Below are 19,477 nucleotides of genomic sequence, written 5' to 3'. Positions count from 1 at the left end.
TGTGGGGTTGGGGGGCGTGGCATTAAAAGGTTTTAAGACCCCTGGTCTAGGGTGTTCCTTATCGTAGAGGTATGAGGGGCCTGATGTAACACTGTTGGTTAGTGAAATCTTAAAGGGAAGGAAACAGAGACTCAAAGCCAATGGATTTCAATGTCGAACCTGTTTATCATCACTTAATCATCCTTGCAATTGCAATAAGTGACTGGATCAGGCCTCCTCCTCCGATGTCCAGATGAACTGCCAGCTGGGAATATTCAGCACAGGTTTGGAAATCAAGGTTTGAGATGTAAAACATGAAAGTAATAAAAACATGTACGCTTTACAAAGGAACCCGGTGATGGTGATGCCAAGCCCTGTGTGGCACTGTTAGTACTGCCAGCAAGAGTGTGTACATTTATCTGCTAACAGCGCCGCTCCATGGAAAAGGTCAGCCGCCCCTCATCATACCTGTCAAACCCACCCTATTCTAGACCCTCTCCAGCAGCACCTGTAGGCGGCTGGCCAATGAACAGTAAACTCTCTCTCTTAAACCCACCTTTAGCAGACATGGGGTGAGCACTTCAGGCAAAAACAACAAAACTAGGGCTGCTGATCGACCCCGATCACAGGACCAGAGTGTTTGGTCCTAGAGATCCACGAGGACTAGTTTGGTCCCGTGTGGGGCTGAAACGTAACCGGTTCCTTACAGAAATGCTGAGTGTTGACAGGGGACAGACAGCCCTTGTTCTGGAAGAGCATGGGCATTGAGTGCTTATGACCAGGGGTTGCTCAGCCCCTTAAAATAATGTATAGACAGTACATAAACCACTAGGACGGCAGCTGATGTCAAACTCTTGAAGGGGGAAGAGTCGCGTTCCCTAAACGGCTGCAGTTAGAGCTGACCCTAGGAAACCACCCAAACTTCACGCAACTTGGCCTCCTCTGGTTCTTTTGGTCGGGCACCGACAGAACCTCCTTTAGGCTTTCTTCAGGAAGTAGTGGGTTTGAAACTCTGTGACTTGGATTACAGTCCGTCTTTGTGTAAGTAGCCCTAAAGTTGTAGGGTGCTTCATAGGGTTAGCATTCGAGTTGGAATAAGAATGTCCCCTGCATTTTATTCGGAGTTTCATTAAGCTCGCACTCGACCCACAGGTATCGGGATCATAGTGCTTTATATGAGCCCCAATTGCGTTACAGATGAACGCATCCATTTTTGTTAGGCACGGGGATATTGAATGATTTGCCCAGAATCACAGGATGTCCCACGTGACAGATCGGAGTGCCCTGCCTGAATGTAGCTAAACCAGAACCTCTAAATGTGCGCTGGCAGCTTTGCTCAGTTTGACTTCTAATTATTATAGCAGCGCTCCAGCACTTGACAGCTCAGAAAGCCATAAAAATGTGTGACTTAGCATGTCAGTACGGTGATGCGGACCACTACATTGAAATGTGTTAGTCTAACTCCTGATGCGTGGTACTTGCCGGCCTGTTCCCCTCAACGCAGGCACCCTTGCACTATGGTGCAAGGCTGCCTGCATAGGCACTAGGCAGCTAAATTTAGCACCAACACAGGGAGAAATGCAGGGCTGCACCGTATTCTTATAAATACGGTGTGCCCTGCATTTCAGAAGTGGAGAGCCAGCGTTATGCCAAGGAGGCCAACGCCGTGCTTTACCACTTCCTTGTATGCCCCTTAATGTCACAAGCCTGACCTATTTTATCAAGAGGCAGAAACTCCTCTCCTTTCAGAAGATGCACCGCCTTGATGTAGCATTGCTCCAGGACACACACCTGCACCTATTGAACATGATAAACGCAGAAGGGATTGGAGAAGTGCGGTACAACATGCCAGCATGATCTAGACTACTCTTACAAACCCATCTACTCCTTTGGAACAGGGGGAGAGTGGGTTGGACATCTTATTTCACAAATCCCTGAGGGTTTGCACACTGTGAACATTGCAGGACCCCCCTGGGCAAATATATTTTGCCAATGTTCAGATGTGCAATGAGTCTTTGTGTGTGGGCTCTATCTATGCCCAGCAGCTGACCAAGCTCCTGTTCTTTTTTGGGAGAGCTAGGGTATTCATATGGGGGGGGGTGGAATATGCTACCTTGACAAGTCCAGAAACCATACGACCAGGCAGCCCGAGACGGGTTCATCCTCTCTGACATTATTGATGATCATGCCTTGATGGATCCATGGTGATTGATGCACCTGAGGGACGTGGACTATACTTTCACCTCCTGCATCCATTGTAAACGTTTATGCCTTGATCCTCCCAAACAGTACCTCTGATCATGATCTTCTGCAACTCAACCATAATCTTCGAATGTTGCAAACCCCTCAGGCCCTTTGGCGTATGTATACAGCACGGTATAAAGCCCCTGAAGACAAGCACAGACGGTGCCAATATCTGAGCCAGTACTTTTTTTATTTTTTTATAGAGTTTTATATAGCTCGAACTTGACCTGGATAGGTTATCAGAGTGCTTTACATAGCACCAGTTACGTTACATAAGGACACACATTCATTTTTGTTAGGCACGGGGAGATGAAGTGATTTGCATAGAATCACAGGATGTTCAGCATCAGTGCTGAAACTCAAACCCAGTTCCCTAGGTTCGAGGTCGAACGCCCTATCCGTTAGGCCAACTTCTCTCCCCTAGCTTGGAGGAGAACATTGACCCCATCTCCTCTGCACAGGTGCTATGAGAGGGCAGGAAGGCCTTTGAGAGGTAATTTGATGAACGATTTGGCTGCCTATAAGTGCCACTGTAAGGCATAATAGCGTTGGTTAACTGACCTCATGTATCACCTCGCTCAGACGTATAGTGCACTGCTGACACCTGCTTTTCTCAAGGAGCTGCTTGGGCCAAGTATGATCTGAACTCCCATTACACAGTGGATGACCAAAGGATAGGCTCTGTGGACGATATAGTAGGGGACGGTGAGATGGCCCCCTTTGGTACTCTCATGCGTGATTATGGGCTGCCACAATCGCATCACTGACAGTACCGACAGCTCATGCAGAGCCTGCCACACGTGCTGGGTGCTCCCCCTTATGATCTTGAATCTGACCCAATGTTGCATTATATCCTGATGCGGAAAGGATACAAGGACACTGTTAGAATTGGTGGTCTCTAGTTGGCACAGGTAGGTACTTGTGACAAATAGGGACCCTCTCCTCTAGTCAGGATAAGGGGATTACACTCCTAAAATAACCCCTGCTCACCACCTTGGTAGCTTGGCACGAGCCGCAAGGCTTTATCTCAGAGGCGTTGTAAGTTAAGTATTTGTGACCACTTACAGTAACCCAGTGACAACACTACAAATGGACACCACACAAGGTTTTATATAAAAAATAAGGATATTTTATATAAAGTTACCACAAGACCAATAAACGACAAAAAGAATCCACAGTACTATTAGATTTCAAGAGTTCTTATAAAAAGGCTTAAATCAAGGTTCTGTGTGAGTCGGTAGCCTAGTTCGGCTACAGCGTTGTTGAAAATAAGTCTAGCAGATCTAGCGGACCGCGTCAGTACGCGCCCACTCAAATGACGACAGGCTCAGTCACAGTACTGGCATATAGTTGGGCCTTGTCTTTCACACTGTGTTAAGTTAGCATGGCTTATTAGAAGTTTAAACGCCATTTTTCCTCTCTGCTGCTTTTGCACACAACACATTTATTATAATTGTTTAGAGTATCGCTGGCTATTTTGCTTCACACGAGAATAACATGTTTTCAGCTTTGCTTAGTAAGCTATGTCTGCACAGTGAGTGCCATGACCTTCAAGGTTGTTTCAACACAGTGGCTTTTGTTTGGGTCTGATCGGTGCACGAATTTAGACATAACACATAGGCAGCTGTAATCAACTCTGGCTTTTTGGCGCGTTTTATAATACACTGCGCAGAGCATGCAACACACACTTGAAGATATTTGCATGCTGAGAGTTGGTGTGGAAGACGATGTGATTCCCTTCTACTAATTCCAGAGTTATGGGGCCGCCCGTCTAAAACCCAAAGAGGCCTTCTTTAGATATAATATAATATACTAGCAAGGGAGGGTTAGATTGCATTACGATTTAGCATTCTTCCTTTTAGCATTTTAACATGCTTTCACCCTTTTTTATTTTATGGAATTGTAACTTTGCTGATAATCTTGCTGTTAATAATATGCTTGCTTGTATTAGCTAAGATATTGCGTCTGAGAACACGGCATTAGAAATAAACATTTCAAATATACTCGTGTCCTCATTGACTCCTCGTTTTGGATTGGTATGGAAGTATAACGAAAGAGTGTTCATGTGTTCCACGTTACCTGAGGTGCTCTAAGTCCATGTTCTGGGTTGTTGCAATCATTGAGGTACAAAAGGACCAATGAGACACTGATAGCTAGTCTGGTAGGGGATTTTGGGTACTAAGGTGAGATTTTGTCACACCCTAATTCACTGAGGTTCCAAGTCTCTATGCACAGTTCTGTGTAGAAGCAGGATCCCTGCTACAGTACCTTTTACTTGGCGCGGCCGGCACGGATGTGCGAGCCGGTTCAGGTGATCGTCGCGGTTCAGAAAGGAAGTGTTGCAGGACGCGTTGTCCCTCGATGCTGTGCAGGCAGTGGCCCGTTGACAGAATCGGTCGATCAGTCCGAACAGTGGTGCGATTCGGGTGGTGCGTCGCGACGCGTGCCCAACTCCGGTGCGGTCACAGGACTCGAAGTCAGCAGCAGTGACCTTGTCGGTCAGACCAGTTCGATTCGGTGTAGCGAGGTTTTGCATGTCGCGGTGTCTACCAGTCGCGGTGCAGGCTACGGCTCGGTGACGGCGTCAGGACGGAGTCGGTGAGCGCAGAGCTTGCGTTGTTCGAGGCAGACGTTGCTTGATGCGGTGCCTACAGGACACCGGGCCGGTCGTGAGAGTCGCTCACAGCTCTTTGCCTCTGTAGCCACTCAGCAGAAATTCACAAAGGCTGGTGAAGTGCACTGGTCCTGGGACTTCTGTCAGGGGGCAAGCTCTCTTCCAAGCCCTTAGAGATCTTTGCACAAGTTGAAAGAAGAGTCCACAAAGTTCTTTCTCCTCCCTTTGGCAGTCAAGCAACCACTGCAGGACAAACTCCAAGCAGCACTTCAGCTTGGGAATAGTCTCTTCTCAGTTTCTTCAGGTTCCTTCTCTTCCGCAGAGGTTTCATCTTGTAAATCCAGAAGTGATCTAAGCTCATGGGATCAGGGTCTCAATATTTAGACCCCAAAATCCTTTGTTCTCTGAGAGGAGAGGCGACTGTGCCCAGTTCAAGCCAGTTCTGAAGCCCTCTGTATACCAGACCTCCCCTTTCCTTTCACAGTGCAAGACAGGCACATTGTTATTGTTATTGTTATTGTTATTTTGGATTTATATCGCGCCAATCACCTACGGTCTCTAGGCGTGTGGAAATCGATGGAGTTCATACAATAACTACATACAAAATAGAGAAATAATGCACCAACCAACTTACACTATACCCACACCCTTCCAAATAGCAATGTTTTTAAGGATTTCCTGAATCGCAGGAGGTTCACCTCACTGCGTAGCCCCTCAGGTAGCTTATTCCACAAATTGGGGACCAACACAGAGAAGGCTCTCCCTCCCTTGGTCACCAATTTGTACCGAGGGCAGATCAGCAACTGAGAGCCAGAAGATCTGAGTGTTCTTTTTGGGCTGTACACTCTCAAACGATCTTTGATGTAGTCGGGTGCATGGCCATAAATTGCCTTATGGGCCGTGCAAAGACTCTTAAACTCTACCCTCTCTTTTATAGGGAGCCAATGTAGGCTCTGTAACAAGGGAGAGGCCTTGGTCCTTCTGGGGAGTTTAAAAATCAGACGCGCCGCGTCATTCATCACGACCTGCAACCTATTGGTTAAAGATTTGGGAAGGCCCAGATAAAGGGAATTCCCATAATCCATTCTGGTTATTATGGTAGCCGCTACGACTGTACGCAGCATAGACTGAGAAAGGACAGGGGCTAGCTTACGTAACTGCCTAATGATGTTCGTGCAGCTTCCGATGACAGAGGAGATTTGGCTATACATTGATAGATCACTGTCCAGTTTAATCCCCAGACTCTTTACATTTGCACTCGGTTTTGGAGTTAAGCCTAACTCTTGTGGCCAGTAGAGATCGCTCCAAGGTGAGGTGGTGGATGGAATTACCAATACCTCGGTTTTATCCGGGTTGATCTTTAATAGGTTTTCAGTCATCCACCCAACCGTGTGCCTTAGGATGTTCTGCACTTGGAGCTGCGCGGCCTTGGTGTTATCGATACTCAGCGATACATCAGACGCCCCAAAGGAGGTGGAGCCAGCATTGTGGAAGGCAAGTACAGTCCTGGAGCACTTCCTTCTCTTTTTTCAGTGTGCAGGGCAGAGACATCAGACGCACCACAGGGGGTGGAGCCGGCATTGTAGAGAGTAGGCCCAGCCCTATTCAGGTCCCAGGTGCAACTCCTCCCTCCCATCTACATGCAGAGCTCCCTATTCACCACTGGGCTGCCCCACCCTGTCTCTTGGACTCCCCCAGCCCTGTCGCTAACAGAAACCAGACGAAGGAATACACAACCTCGCAGAGCGCGTGCTCAAATGGTTAGGCAAGCAAAAACCTACTTTCTAAAAGTGGTATTTGAAAACACAGAATATTAAAATTAACTTCACTAAAAGATATATTTTATTATTTTGAGTTCAGGCATACTAAACTCGAATTTCTACCATGTTCCTTGAGCCTGCTAGGATTTTAAACATGTAATAATCCACCAGCCTAATCTGGCCTATGGTGAACAGGTAGCCTTGCAATAGTGAAAAACGAACCAAATGGCTGTAATTCACTATTAGGACATGCCACACATATCAGGGCTTGTCCTACCGTATACTTACAATGCACCCTGCTCTTGGGCCTACCATAGGGTGACTAATATGAAGTCAAGGAAAGGTTTAGGGACTGGCAAGTGGGTGCACTTGCCCAGTCAGCATGACAGTACCAGACTGCACGCAGGCTCTGCAATGGCAGACCTTAGACACATTTTACAAGGCCGCTTCTGTGGGTGGCACAACCAGTGCTTCAAGCTCACTAGCAGCATTTGGATTTACACGCACTGGGCACACTCAGTGCACTGTACTAGGGCCTGACAAGTAAAACAAATATCCAATCATGGAACCACTAATCAATACATCAATTTATAGTAGGGAGCACTTGCACTGTGGCACTGGACAGTAGTGGCACAGTGCCCAAAGCATCTAACACCAGTAAAAACACCTGAGGAACAGCAAAAAATGGAAGGGAGACCCACGCCAATGTTGTCAGGTCTAACAGACACTATGGTGGGATTGTATGTTACAGCTGTGGACAGCCTTTTTTTGAGCACCACTGCCCACACGTTATGCTATTGGTGGGCGCAGAGGCTGGGCCTCTCACTGTCTGAGCAGGGTGGGCACGACCTTTGGAAAGACCATAGCAGTTTCCTCATGGGAGGTTAGGTTGACATTCAGTTATTTCAAGTTCCTACACTGGACGCCGGAGTGCATCTATAAAGCACATAACGCAGACGACTCCAAGTGCTCGAGGTACTGACGGTGTGGTGCACTCGCCTGTGACATTTTGCCTTTCCTGCGGACTGTTCAGTACTTTGTGCTACTGGGGCTCCGTTTGGGATACCTTGATGACCAATCTAGGGCTGGCACCGCAATTGATGGCCCGTCTGACCTTGCTTCACAAAATGTCAATATTCCAGGATTTAACACACCATGGTAAGAGTTATCTGGCTACAAACGTCTTAGTGGGAGTTGTCTTTTTGGGGGGTGACGATGGGCCTGGCACACTGACTATTCTCTCCTGTTCCCATGTCCCTTCCCCTCTTGTTCTGAGGAACCAGGATTTTAAACCCAGCGGTGCCAGGGGCACGCCCTAAGTCTCCGGGTCCACCTGTCTTAGAATACAGAGACACGGGATACTTCTTGGTGACGTCAAAGATCAAATTTATTAGCTGCAGCCAGTAACAGAGATCCTAGAAGTACATTTGTGCTTCAGGCGAACATTCCTTATTTACAGTTGACCATTCACATGTTTCCACGACAAAAGGCAGAGCATGACAAACCCACATTTCAGTTGTCCAGCCCACCATTAATTACACAGGAAGGCCCAACATTCTTGCTCGAACAGGCCGGACAGAAATAACCAATAATAAAAGACCACAACCCAAATCATAAATAGGCCATAAAAGAAGGAACAGAAAAAGATGAGAGGCAAGATAGAAGGGCCTGTGTATGTACCATAAAACTCAGCAATGTCCTGCTCTTTGATCTCTATCTTGACCAGCTGCCGAACAAGGAACTGGCTCAACAAGTTTAGCTTCGGGCAACGGAGTCAGCTTGCCCAGGTCACACAGGAGTCAGCAAAAGGTGTACGTGTCCCAAGGACTCGTTCGGCCGTAGTCATCGGTCTAGGTGAGGGCAACTACAAAATGGCTGCCGTATACAAAATGGAACCCAAAGGTTCGGAACGGAATCCCTGATTTCATGGTGATCCCGTCACTCGATCATGACGAAAACACTCGTACATACCACACTCGTCATTTTCGGTTTGCTGTTACCAAAATCGTCACGATACAACGACCTTTATGGAACGAGTTCAGAATCACGGAACCTCAGACCCTCCTTTTGCCCTTACATAGGCAATCACCTAGACCCACGTCAGTCTGAATCCAGGTCTATATTCATCAGGTCATCAAGCTGTTGCTGTAGCATCCTCCTAGTACTTAGTAACTCTCTCTGGACAGGTCTCCTCGAACACGAGGTAGCACAAAGGCCACATATAGCAGGAGCACACTGTACGCAAAGACAGGACAGGAAAAGGATAGCTAATACCATCCCACTGACCATCAGAATCTTCCATGCCCAAGTGGATAACAATCCCCAAAACCATCCCATCAACGACCAATCTCCTTCGGCCATATGTACAGACTCGGAGATCTTAAGTAGCTTGGAAATGGCTTGGTATACTGTCGGAGCGTTGTCTGGAATAAAAACGCAGCAGCTCGATTGAATCAGTTTACATACCCCTCCTCTATCTGCAAGTATGACATCTAACGCAACCCTGTTCTGAAGAGTCATAAGGCGATCCGACTGGAGCTCAGCAGTCAAGTTGCTAAGGGCACAGGAAGTTTCAACTATGGTGGACTCAACCACTCTCGTCAATTGCCGTATGTTCCTGCTGTTAACCATAGGTCCCCAAAACGGCAGAAAACCCTTCAGAAAATCTCTCAATTCTTGTCCTGCAGTATCTTCCTTACTGAAGACACCTCTAACAACTCTCATCTTGTGGTAATCTGCCGCAGCTGTATACGTAGGAGGCAGCAGGAACGAGACAAAACATGTGCCCGAGAAATCAGGGGGTAACCATGTATACGCTCTATCGTAACAGATGAAATAGGTACCCTTAGCTGCTAGAAACGCTGGGGAAGTCTGGGACGCAAAAACATACGTCTTAGTGCAAACACTCTTCCCTAACTGAGCTCTCGGATTCTTGCCATTACCTTGCAAACAGTAATGACCCTGATGGGGTACAATCCAAATTGGAGAGGATCTTTTCGCTCTCTGGTTCTTACTCAGACTAACTCCATATCCAGTAACGTTCCATCCAATATATGCTAGTGTCTCATCTTTTGGGATAGTCTCATAGGAATCTATTCCTCTAATCATATCGACTATACCCTTAACTAGAGCACTATTCTTTGGATTGTCTTTCACAGAACGTAGGGGGTAGACTTCACAAGCATAGATGAACATCGTTCTGTATGCCCTCATGGAACCATTATAACTGAATGGCAGGACCAGGTAAGGAATACCTTTATCGGTAGTATGGGGCATGAGGCCACACACCCAGCAGTTAGTCGTGTTCACTACTAGCTGGTGTTGGTGCAGAAGCTGAACAAAGGAGTTATTGACAAATTCCAATCTTCTAATGGACTTATGTTCAAGTAGAAGAGAAAAGAATGCGAAGAAGCAGTAGAAGAAGGTATGGGTTGTGGAGTGGGTGCAAACGTCACTTGAAAAGAGAATATTATATATCCCATCAAAAACATCATTAAACTGAATAGCATGAAAAGACACAATATCAAAAAACACTTTATACTCATAGTTCGACACATTTTGCTCTTAAAGTTCATTTCTTCAACAGGTCTCTCCATCTCGAAAAACTCCATCCTCTAACCGTGCTGTTCGCGGCGTTTGGGTGTTCCGTGCTAAGGAATGCATCTGTCAGTCCAGGGAACGCCCTAGGACCAACCAGAACCGTCGACCTTGTGTCTTTGGCTTGCACTCCTAAGTCCTTGCACCGCGACCTTACAGCTGAACCCGGATGGCGGTTCGAAAAACAAAAATCGGTCAAAGCAGTTTCTTCAGATGGGAGAGCTTAATTCAAAAATAGCAAAGAAAAGAATTTCTATTTTATTAGTCCCATGACTCTCGGTCGCAAATTATAACGGCCTTTATCAGGCAATGTCTGGTCACGGAATAAAAGTTCAGGCTCAGTAGTGTCCAATCGAACTGACGGTGGCACAGCTTCTTGCTGAAGATCGTTGCTTTCACGCTCAGAACTCAACCCAATTAAACGTGCATCGCTAAAAGGCAGAAAACGAGGCACAGTTTCACTTTGAGAGTCTGGAATACCATCCTGGACCCACCGGTCGTACGGCAGAGGCTGAGGAGCCCTCTTACAATGTACGCCGTGGATCCAGTTTTTCTTTCCTTGCACTCGCACTGCAGATCGCGTAGACAATAACACCAAGTAGGGTCCGGTCCAGCGGGGCTGATCGTTCTTTGTCTGCTGGAAATTCTTAATCAGGACCCAGGACCCAGGATCGATGGCGTGTCCTGAATCTTTAGAAGCTGGAGGCAATGTGTCATGAACCTGTTGGTGTAAAACACGCAATTTAGCCGTCAGTTCATACAGATAGTCAAGCAGTACAGGGTGTTCGATCTCGCTGAATTTCGTTGGCCTCGGCACTCCCCATATGTTTGCCGGGCGACCAAAACCAATCTCATAAGGACTAAGTCCCACTCGTGAATGTACAGTCACCCTTGTTGACAAAAGTGCTAATGGCAAAGCATCAGGCCATTTAAGACCAGAGCTTGCTTGTATCTTGGCCAATTTTAACTTAAGGGTGCCATTATAGCACTCGACTAAGCCAGCTCATTGGGGGTGATTTGCAGTGTGAAACTTCTGTCGGATTCCCATACCATCACACATTCTCTTCATCACTTGACCCACAAATTCACTCCCATTGTCACTCCAGACCATTTTCGGCAAACCATATCCAGGGAAGAACTCCTTAACAAGGGCTTTAGCTGTGGACAAGGCAGTATTATCTTTCAGGGTATATGCTTCTACCCATCTCGAAAAGGCACAAACAACCACAAGTACATACTTCAAATTGTTGCACCTCTCCATGTGGATGAAATCTAGCTGCAAAACCTCAAACGGATACGTCTGAGGAGCAAAATGACCAGCTGGAGTTGGGGTTCCCTTGCCAGGATTGTACAGACAAACCATACAATTTTTGACCACATTCTCTGCACACTTAGGAATTCCAGCATTTTGCCATACTGGAGCCAACAACTTACAAATCCCTTTCACACTCATATGAGCCATTCCATGCGCCATCGTAACCAATGCAAGCACGTACGCATCGGGTAACAACCATCGCTGATGCTCTGACAACTCAACCCAACAACCATTCGAATCCACTTTACCCGTACTCTCTCTCCATACGCTCAATTCTTTCTCTGTAGCTTCAGCTTGAATTGACTTCACACTCTCTATCGTATCTTCACACATTCCTCTATCCGGAACCCATCTTGCTGGACCCGCAACATACATTCGACTCATCACATCTCTTGCCGTTTCTTTCGCAACCTCATCCGCAAACGCATTACCACGACCGACGTCATCAGTAACTTTCTTATGTGCACTGCATTTCACAATCGCAACTTGCAATGGTGGGTCAGTGACTCAAGAAGCTCATTCACCAACTGAACATGTTGTATCTTAGCTCCATGCGAAGTCATAAACCCACGCTCTTTCCACAATCGTCCAAAACTATGAGCCACACCAAACGCATACTGGCTATCAGTGTACACAGTCACTCGTTTCCCTTTCGACAACACACACGCTCTTGTTAATGCAATCAACTCTGCTGCTTGAGCTGAGTTATGTGAGATACGTGTAGCTTCAACAATCGTATGCAAAGTCGTAACAGCATATGCCTCAGTCATATCACCATTTGGAAGCTTGAAGCACGAACCATCCACCCATAAGGTACCATCACACTTTGAAAGAGGAGTGTCCCTAAGATCTATTCTCCCTTTCGTCTCTTCCTCTGTCCTAAGAAAGCAATCATGCTGTTCAGAAACATCTGTCTCCACTGAAATCGTCAACAATGTAGCTGGATTCAACGTGTTGCATCTCTTTATATGCACATGACTCGCTAAGAGCGTCAACTCATAACCTGACAATCGAGCACTAGTTAAGTGCTGTGTCTTTGTTCTGTTCAACAATGTATCCACTGCATGTGGAACCCTTACAATCAACGTATTATCCATCGCCAAGCCAGCAGACTGTCGAATAGAAACAGCCGCTACCGCTGTAGCTCTTAAACAACTCGGCAATGCTCTAGCTACCGGATCTAAAGTCAACGAAAAATACGCACATGGACGTTGCTTATCGCCAAACTGCTGTGTCAAAACTGACAACGCACATCCCTCTCTCTCGTGGACATAGAGTGTAAAAGGCTTACTGTAGTCAGGAGTACCCAACACAGGAGCCGAACATACTGTAATCAGTCTTTAGCCAGTGGTGTGGTCCCTCCCCAATGGAAGCAAGCTCTGGTGACACCTCTGCTGAAGAAGTCTTCTCTTGATCCAGAGTGTTCTAAGAACTATAGGCCTATTTCCTTGTTGCCGTTCCCGGCCAAGATTGTGAAACGTGTAGTCAGTAACATTCTTTCTAGGCACCTGGAGCAACATAACTTGCTGGAGGAGGTGCAGTTCAGATTTCAGCCAGCCCACGGTACCGAGACGGCCTTGGTGACCGTTATGGATGACCTTCAGAGGTGGGCAGACAGGGGTCAGGGAGCAGTGCTGTTCCTGCTCGACCTGTCTGCCGCCTTTGATACGGTCAACCATGAGATCCTGCTAAGAAGATTGAGTGAGGTTGGGGTGAGGGGCTGTGCCTTACTGTGCTTTTCTACAGGACAGACAGCAGGCGGTGTCCCTCCCTCCTTTTCAATCTGCCTTCTCCAACGTGTCGCATGGTGTGCCACAGGGCTCGGCAATTAGCCCTATTTTGTTTAATATTTATTTGAAACTCTTGACTGCGGTCATCATTTATACAATATTGACATCGTAAACTATGCTGACAACACACAGCTGATTCTCTCCTTTGAGGGAGAGGACTCGACGTCAGTGGATGTGTTTCACAACTGTCTGCGGGACACAGCCTGTTGGCTTAAGGACAACTCATTACAATGTAATGCAGGGAAGACTGAGGTGATTTCCTGCTCAGTGAGCAGGATTCCTCAAGTCCTTCCTTGCAATTTTTGGCCCTCTGGTAATTCAACCGCAGTACGGCCTGTAAAAATGGTCCGTAACCTGGGCATTATGTTTGACAACAAACTTACTATGGAAGTTCAGGTTACAAAAACGACAACTTGCTGTTTTGTGATCATTAGATCCCTGCGGAAAACCTTCCCTTTGCTACCTCCTCAGGCACGTGCGCTAGTGGTAAGGTGTACGATTCTCAGTAGGTTAGACTACTGTAATGCACTATTGCTTGACTCCCCGAAGTTCCTTTTGGACAGACTACAGAGGATCCAGTCAGCAGCAGCCAAGGTAGTCCTAGGGCTGCCTAGAAGGTCCTCTACATCTGCAGTCTTGGAAGAACTGCACTGGCTTCCTCTGAGACAGAGAGTTTATTTATTTTATTTTTAGAGTTGGTGAATTCTGGCTTCAAATGGTAGCCAGTTTAGAGATTTAAGGTCAGGGGAGATGTGGGCCCTTCTTTTTAAGCCAGTGATGAGTCTCGCTGCCGCATTAGTAGATGCTCTTAGGGGAGCTCTAGTAGCTGTGGGGAGACCGCATAGCGAGACACGTCCGTAGTCCAGCCGAGAGAGACATAGAGCTTGAACCAGTTCTAGTTCAATCTCTTTGCCTTGTCTTTAAAGCCCTTATTAGGATGGGTCCTGCGCTAATGCCCAAAACAATGTGATCGGTATATCCCTACAAGAAGGCTCCGCTCCTCATCAGCGAGACTGATGAAGGCACCGAGGTTTAGGAAAGTCAGGTCATGGGGTAGATCCTTTGGGGTGACAGCGGCCAAACTGTGGAACGAGCTCCCGTGGGAGATCAGACAAATTAGGGAGCTCTTCCCTTTTAGAAGAAGTTTGAAAACCTGGCTGTTCCCCAAGACTTAGTTGTCTTGCCATGTATCCGACACATCTGTACTCTGAGTTGCTTAGCGCCAGGATCCCTGCAAGGTGACAGTGCGCTTTATAAGCTGAATAAATAAAAATAAATAATAAACAGTGTGTGCTGTTCGGGGGCATTCTCCATCTTGTGGAAAGAATGAGCGCACCTCAGTATTGTTCCATTAAATGTGACCACAGTGATTTGTATAGGTGATGTTGAAAAGCTTGAGTGGGAGAGACCCATGAAAGGTCATGGGAATTACATGGTTGTAAAATCTTGTTCGCAGGTTTTGTGCTGGAAAAGGAATGTTGAAAGCAGGTCTATGCATGTGAGATTGATTGATTGATTGATTGTGGGTTTCTAAAGTGCTAGAATCGACTCCTGAAGAAGTATCTCTGCGCTGTAGACCGCTGGGGAACCCGTCCTGGCTTTCCCTGTGAGATGGTCCCTACTGGGTATCTCCAAGGTGAAACCAGACATCCCCGGCGTATGTGGGGGGCCATTGTGGAGATGAGGCAAGCTAATGCCCAGAGTTGCCGAGTGTGATCCCTAGTTAGAGTAGGCACAGAGGCGTGAATTATCGAGTCCGCTGACCCTGGTCCAAGACCCTGCCGCGTCGGGAATTGAATCCTGGTCCCGGGCCGTCCTCTGCTCCCGGGTCTGCCTCCTCTAACCAGTGAGCCACACCACTCCAGGTGCAGGTGAATACATTTAAGAACAGGCCCTACCTTGTATGGAGGGCAGCAGAGGTGCAGGGTATATGGACAGAGCAGTTTGGCTTAAGTGATATTTTTAAGAGAGTGTTTGGGGTGCCTGACATAATCCAGGGGTGAAAGGGCGATAACAGGTTTGAATTTGGCGCACCATCTGTGCTCTTGCTACGCTGATGCACCACAGCTGTCGACTAGTAGGCCGCCAGGCTAGTGCTATCTTGAGCTCTAAAGTTAGAGGTGAGACAACTAAACGACAGAGCAGCCCAGCTCAATCTCCTAGTCCATCCGTGGAACTCCCTCCAAAGTGGATAATACTGACAAATATTTGAGAGAAGTAAAACCACAAAGTAAGTTATAATCATTAAACTGCTGCTCTACTGCATATTGTGGATGTAGTGGATGAAGCCAGGCACCTCTGCGAGCAGCAATATTTGATTTATGGCGCAACATCCTGATGTCCACCCTTCTATCTTGAGTCTTCCTGATCCATCTCACATCTCTTACTCAAAGAGCTGTTCTTGTTTTAACAAAACCTTGACCATATGCATCTACCTAAAGCTGTAACTAGTGTATGAGGGCTATGCGAGCGCCCTTTTTTTTTTACTAACTTACTCATGAACACCTTTGCTGAAATAAGTAAGATTAAAGCAACTTTTATGTAAATTTCTGTGTATGGTTAAATATGCTTTCATAAGTTTGAAAAAGGGTAATCAAGAGATATTTATACAATCAATTAAAAATTGTGTATGCACATTCCGTTATGTTTCCCTTTAAGTAATTTTAAATCTTTTTACTTCTGACAGAAAACAATCTTTGATTGTACGAAATGTTTCAAAATAAGGAAGATAACACTGTAAATCTGCAAAGACGAAGTCCGAAATATTGAAATCCAGTATTCAGGAAAACATAAGTGCCGTCAGAGCCAGCCGAACCAAACATAAACTGAGACATCCTGAAAGAAGGGACTAGGGACACGAGAAATTCCGTGATTCCACGAGTCTCAGCTGTGCACCTCCATGCCTCAAAAGGAAGAAATAACTCCAGAAAATTAAGACAACCCTGATAAACCTCATCTTGTGTAAACATGTCCAATAACAGCTTTGATCATGAGGTCGGTATGAGGTGGTTACAGCAGTGCTCTGCTTCCTAAAATAACCAGGCTACCAATCAGTGCTAGAGGTGTATTGCAAACTGTTTCAGAACAATCCACAGCAACCATTGAAAAGCGCAACGGAGTGAGTCAGACAACTGAAGGTTAAAAGAAATAGGGGTTCCGCTGTCTAAAATACACAGCACCGTCCCAGTGTGCACCGGCCAGAAGGACGATGGATCTTTACCCGCATGCGTGCAGAACCATTATCCAGTCTAAAGACACAATCACCCACGAAGAAGCCTTACACACATTATGAGATTGGGAAGTAGTTGGTGCCCATTGCACTTTATTCTTTAATCGGAAAACAAACGTGCAAAATACGACTCATACAGGGAATGCAAGAATAACACAAGTGCTTTATCAGTCATGTTGGCCCTTCAGGAAGTACAGTCAAGGGATGTACACAAGTATGTACCAGACCCAGAGACACTAACCAAGAGAGAAGTCTCAGACACATGCAGTGAGAGCTTTAGTTTGTCATCAATATTGAAACCCCAGCAGCAAACACACACAGGGAAAACACAATTCAAATGCACTGAATGTGTAAAGAGCTTTATTCAGTTTTCAGGCCTAAAAAGACATCAACGAACACACACAGGGGAAAAACCATATAATTGCACTGAATGTATGAAGAGCTTTAGCCAGGTATCAGGACTCCAGACACATCAGCAAACACACGCAGGGGAGAAACCATATAATTGCATTGAATGTGGGAAGAGCTTTATATATTTATCAGGACTAAAACGGCATCAGAGAACACACACAGGGGGAAAACCATTCCAGTGCATTGAATGTGAAAGTAGTTTTAGTGAATCTTCCACATTAAAGATTCATCAGCGAATACACACAGGGGAAAAACCATTCAAGTGCAATGAATGTGGGAAGAGCTTTAGTCGATTACCAGACCTAAAATACCATCTGAGAACACACACAGGAGAAAAACCATATAATTGCACTGAATGTGTGAAGAAGTTTAATCATTTATCACACCTAAAACAGCATCAGCGAACACACACTGGGGAAAAACCATTCCAGTGCAGTGAATGTGGAATAAGTTTTAGTGCTTCATCAACATTAAGGAGACATCTACGAACACACACAGGGGAAAAACCATTCAATTGCAATGAATGTGGTCAGAGCTTTATATATTTATTAGGACTAAAACGGCATCAGAGAACACACACAGGGGGAAAACGATTCCAGTGCAGTGAATGTGAAAGTAGTTTTAGTGAATCTTCAACATTAAGGATTCATCAGCGAATACACACAGGGGAAACACCATTCAAGTGCAGTGAATGTTTGAAGAGCTTTAGTCGATTATCAGACCTAAAATACCATCTGAGAACACACACAGGAGAAAAACCATATAATTGCACTGAATGTGTGAAGAGGTTCAATCAAATATCACACCTAAAACAGCATCAGCGAACACACACTGGAGAAAAACCATTCCAGTGCAGTGAATGTGGAAGAAGTTTTAGTGATTCATCAACATTAAGAAAACATCTGCGAACACACACAGGGGAAAAACCATTTAAGTGCAGTGAATGTGGAACAAGTTTTAGTAATTCAGCAACATTAATGATTCATCAGAGAACACACACAGGGGAAAAACCATTCAAGTGCAATGAATGTGGAAGAAGTTTTAGTAATTCAGCAACATTAAGGATTCATCAGCGAATACACACAGGGGAAAAATCATTCAAGTGCAGTGAATGTGAAAGTAGTTTTAGTCGATCTTCAACATTAAGGATTCATCAGCGAAGACACACAGGGGAAAAACCATTTAAGTGCAGTGAATGTGTGAAGAGCTTTTGTCAATCACCAAACTTAAAACAGCATCAGAAAACACACACCGGGGAAAATCAATACCAGTGCAGTGAATGTGAGAAGAGGTTTATTCGCATGTCAGACCTAAAACAGCATCAGAGAACACACACTGGGGAAAACCCATTCAAGTGCAATGGATGTGGGAAGAGCTTTATATATTTATCAAGACTAAAACGGCACCAGAGAACTCACACAAGGGGAAAATCAATCAAGTGCAGTGTATGTGAAAGTAGTTTTAGTGAATCTTCAACATTAAGGATTCATCAGCAAACACACACGGGAAAAAACATTCAAGTGCAGTGAATGTCTGAAGAGCTTTAGTCGATTATCAGACCTAAAGCACCATCAAAGAACACACACAGGGGAAAAACCATATAATTGCAGAGCATGTTTGAAGAGGTTTAGTCGATTATCACAACTAAAACAGCATCAGAGAACACACACTAGGGAAAAACCATATCGTTGCCATGAATCTAGAAGTAATTTTAGTGAATCATCAACATTAAGAAAATATCAGCGAATACACACTGTAAAAACCATTCAAGTGCAAGGAATGTGACAATGGATATATATATATATATCAGGTCCAAAACGGCATCAGAAACCACGCACAGGAATCATTCAAGTGCAGTGAATGTTGAAGTAGGTTTTATGAATATTCAATATTAAGTACTGATCAGCGAACACACATGGGAAAAGCCATGTCATTGCAGTAAATGTGTGAAGATCTTTTGTCAACTTTCAAAGCTACAAAGACGTCAGCCTCTCTTCAGAAGAGTGCAGGATCAATAATGACAGTCGCAGAGCTCCAGCTGTGTGATAGCCAGGCCGAGCACACTTCAGAAGAATGCAGGATCAATTATGAAGGTCTAAGAGCTGCAGCTGTGTGATAGCCAGGCCGAGCACACTTCAGAAGAGTGCAGGATCAATTATGAAGGTCTAAGAGCTGCAGCTGTGTGATAGCCAGGCCGAGCACACTTCAGAAGAATGCAGGATCAATAATGAAGGTCACGGAGCTGCAGCTGTGTGATAGCCAGGCCGAGCACACTTCAGAAGAATGCAGGATCAATAATGAAGGTCACGGAGCTGCAGCTGTGTGATAGCCAGGCCGAGTACTTCACTTCAGAAGAATGCAGGATCGAAAAAAAAATAGATAAAAAGTTTATTGTTTAGTTAATTAAAACCATAACAATTTAAGGCTAATAACAAATGCGATAAAGACCAATATTATAGCAAAATACATTAAAAAAGAATTAAACATACAATCTCTTCTTCTCTTCATGATGTTTCTAAAAATCATTGTTAATAAAAG

General features: G+C 45.5%; 1 protein-coding gene across 1 annotated transcript; it reads left to right on the top strand.

Moving 5' to 3' along the window:
- The first annotated feature begins 16,001 nt into the window (after window positions 1-16,001).
- On the top strand, window positions 16,002-19,103 carry LOC147660912 (uncharacterized). The gene has a single exon (XM_086951434.1). It carries the CDS (start codon window positions 16,702-16,704, stop codon window positions 18,466-18,468), a length of 1,767 nt encoding a protein of 588 aa, XP_086807560.1. The 5' UTR covers window positions 16,002-16,701; the 3' UTR covers window positions 18,469-19,103.
- The last annotated feature ends 374 nt before the right edge of the window (window positions 19,104-19,477 follow it).

Source organism: Lissotriton vulgaris, unplaced genomic scaffold (assembly GCF_964263255.1).
Source record: "Lissotriton vulgaris unplaced genomic scaffold, aLisVul1.2 SCAFFOLD_1341, whole genome shotgun sequence".
Classification (NCBI taxonomy): domain Eukaryota; kingdom Metazoa; phylum Chordata; class Amphibia; order Caudata; family Salamandridae; genus Lissotriton; species Lissotriton vulgaris.
This window is presented reverse-complemented; position numbering and strand designations above follow the sequence as displayed.

What these genes read in the sequence shown, in the direction of transcription:
- LOC147660912 (XM_086951434.1), top strand. Translation starts at nt 16,702, where the DNA reads ATGTTGGCCCTTCAGGAAGTACAGTCAAGGGATGTACACAAGTATGTA.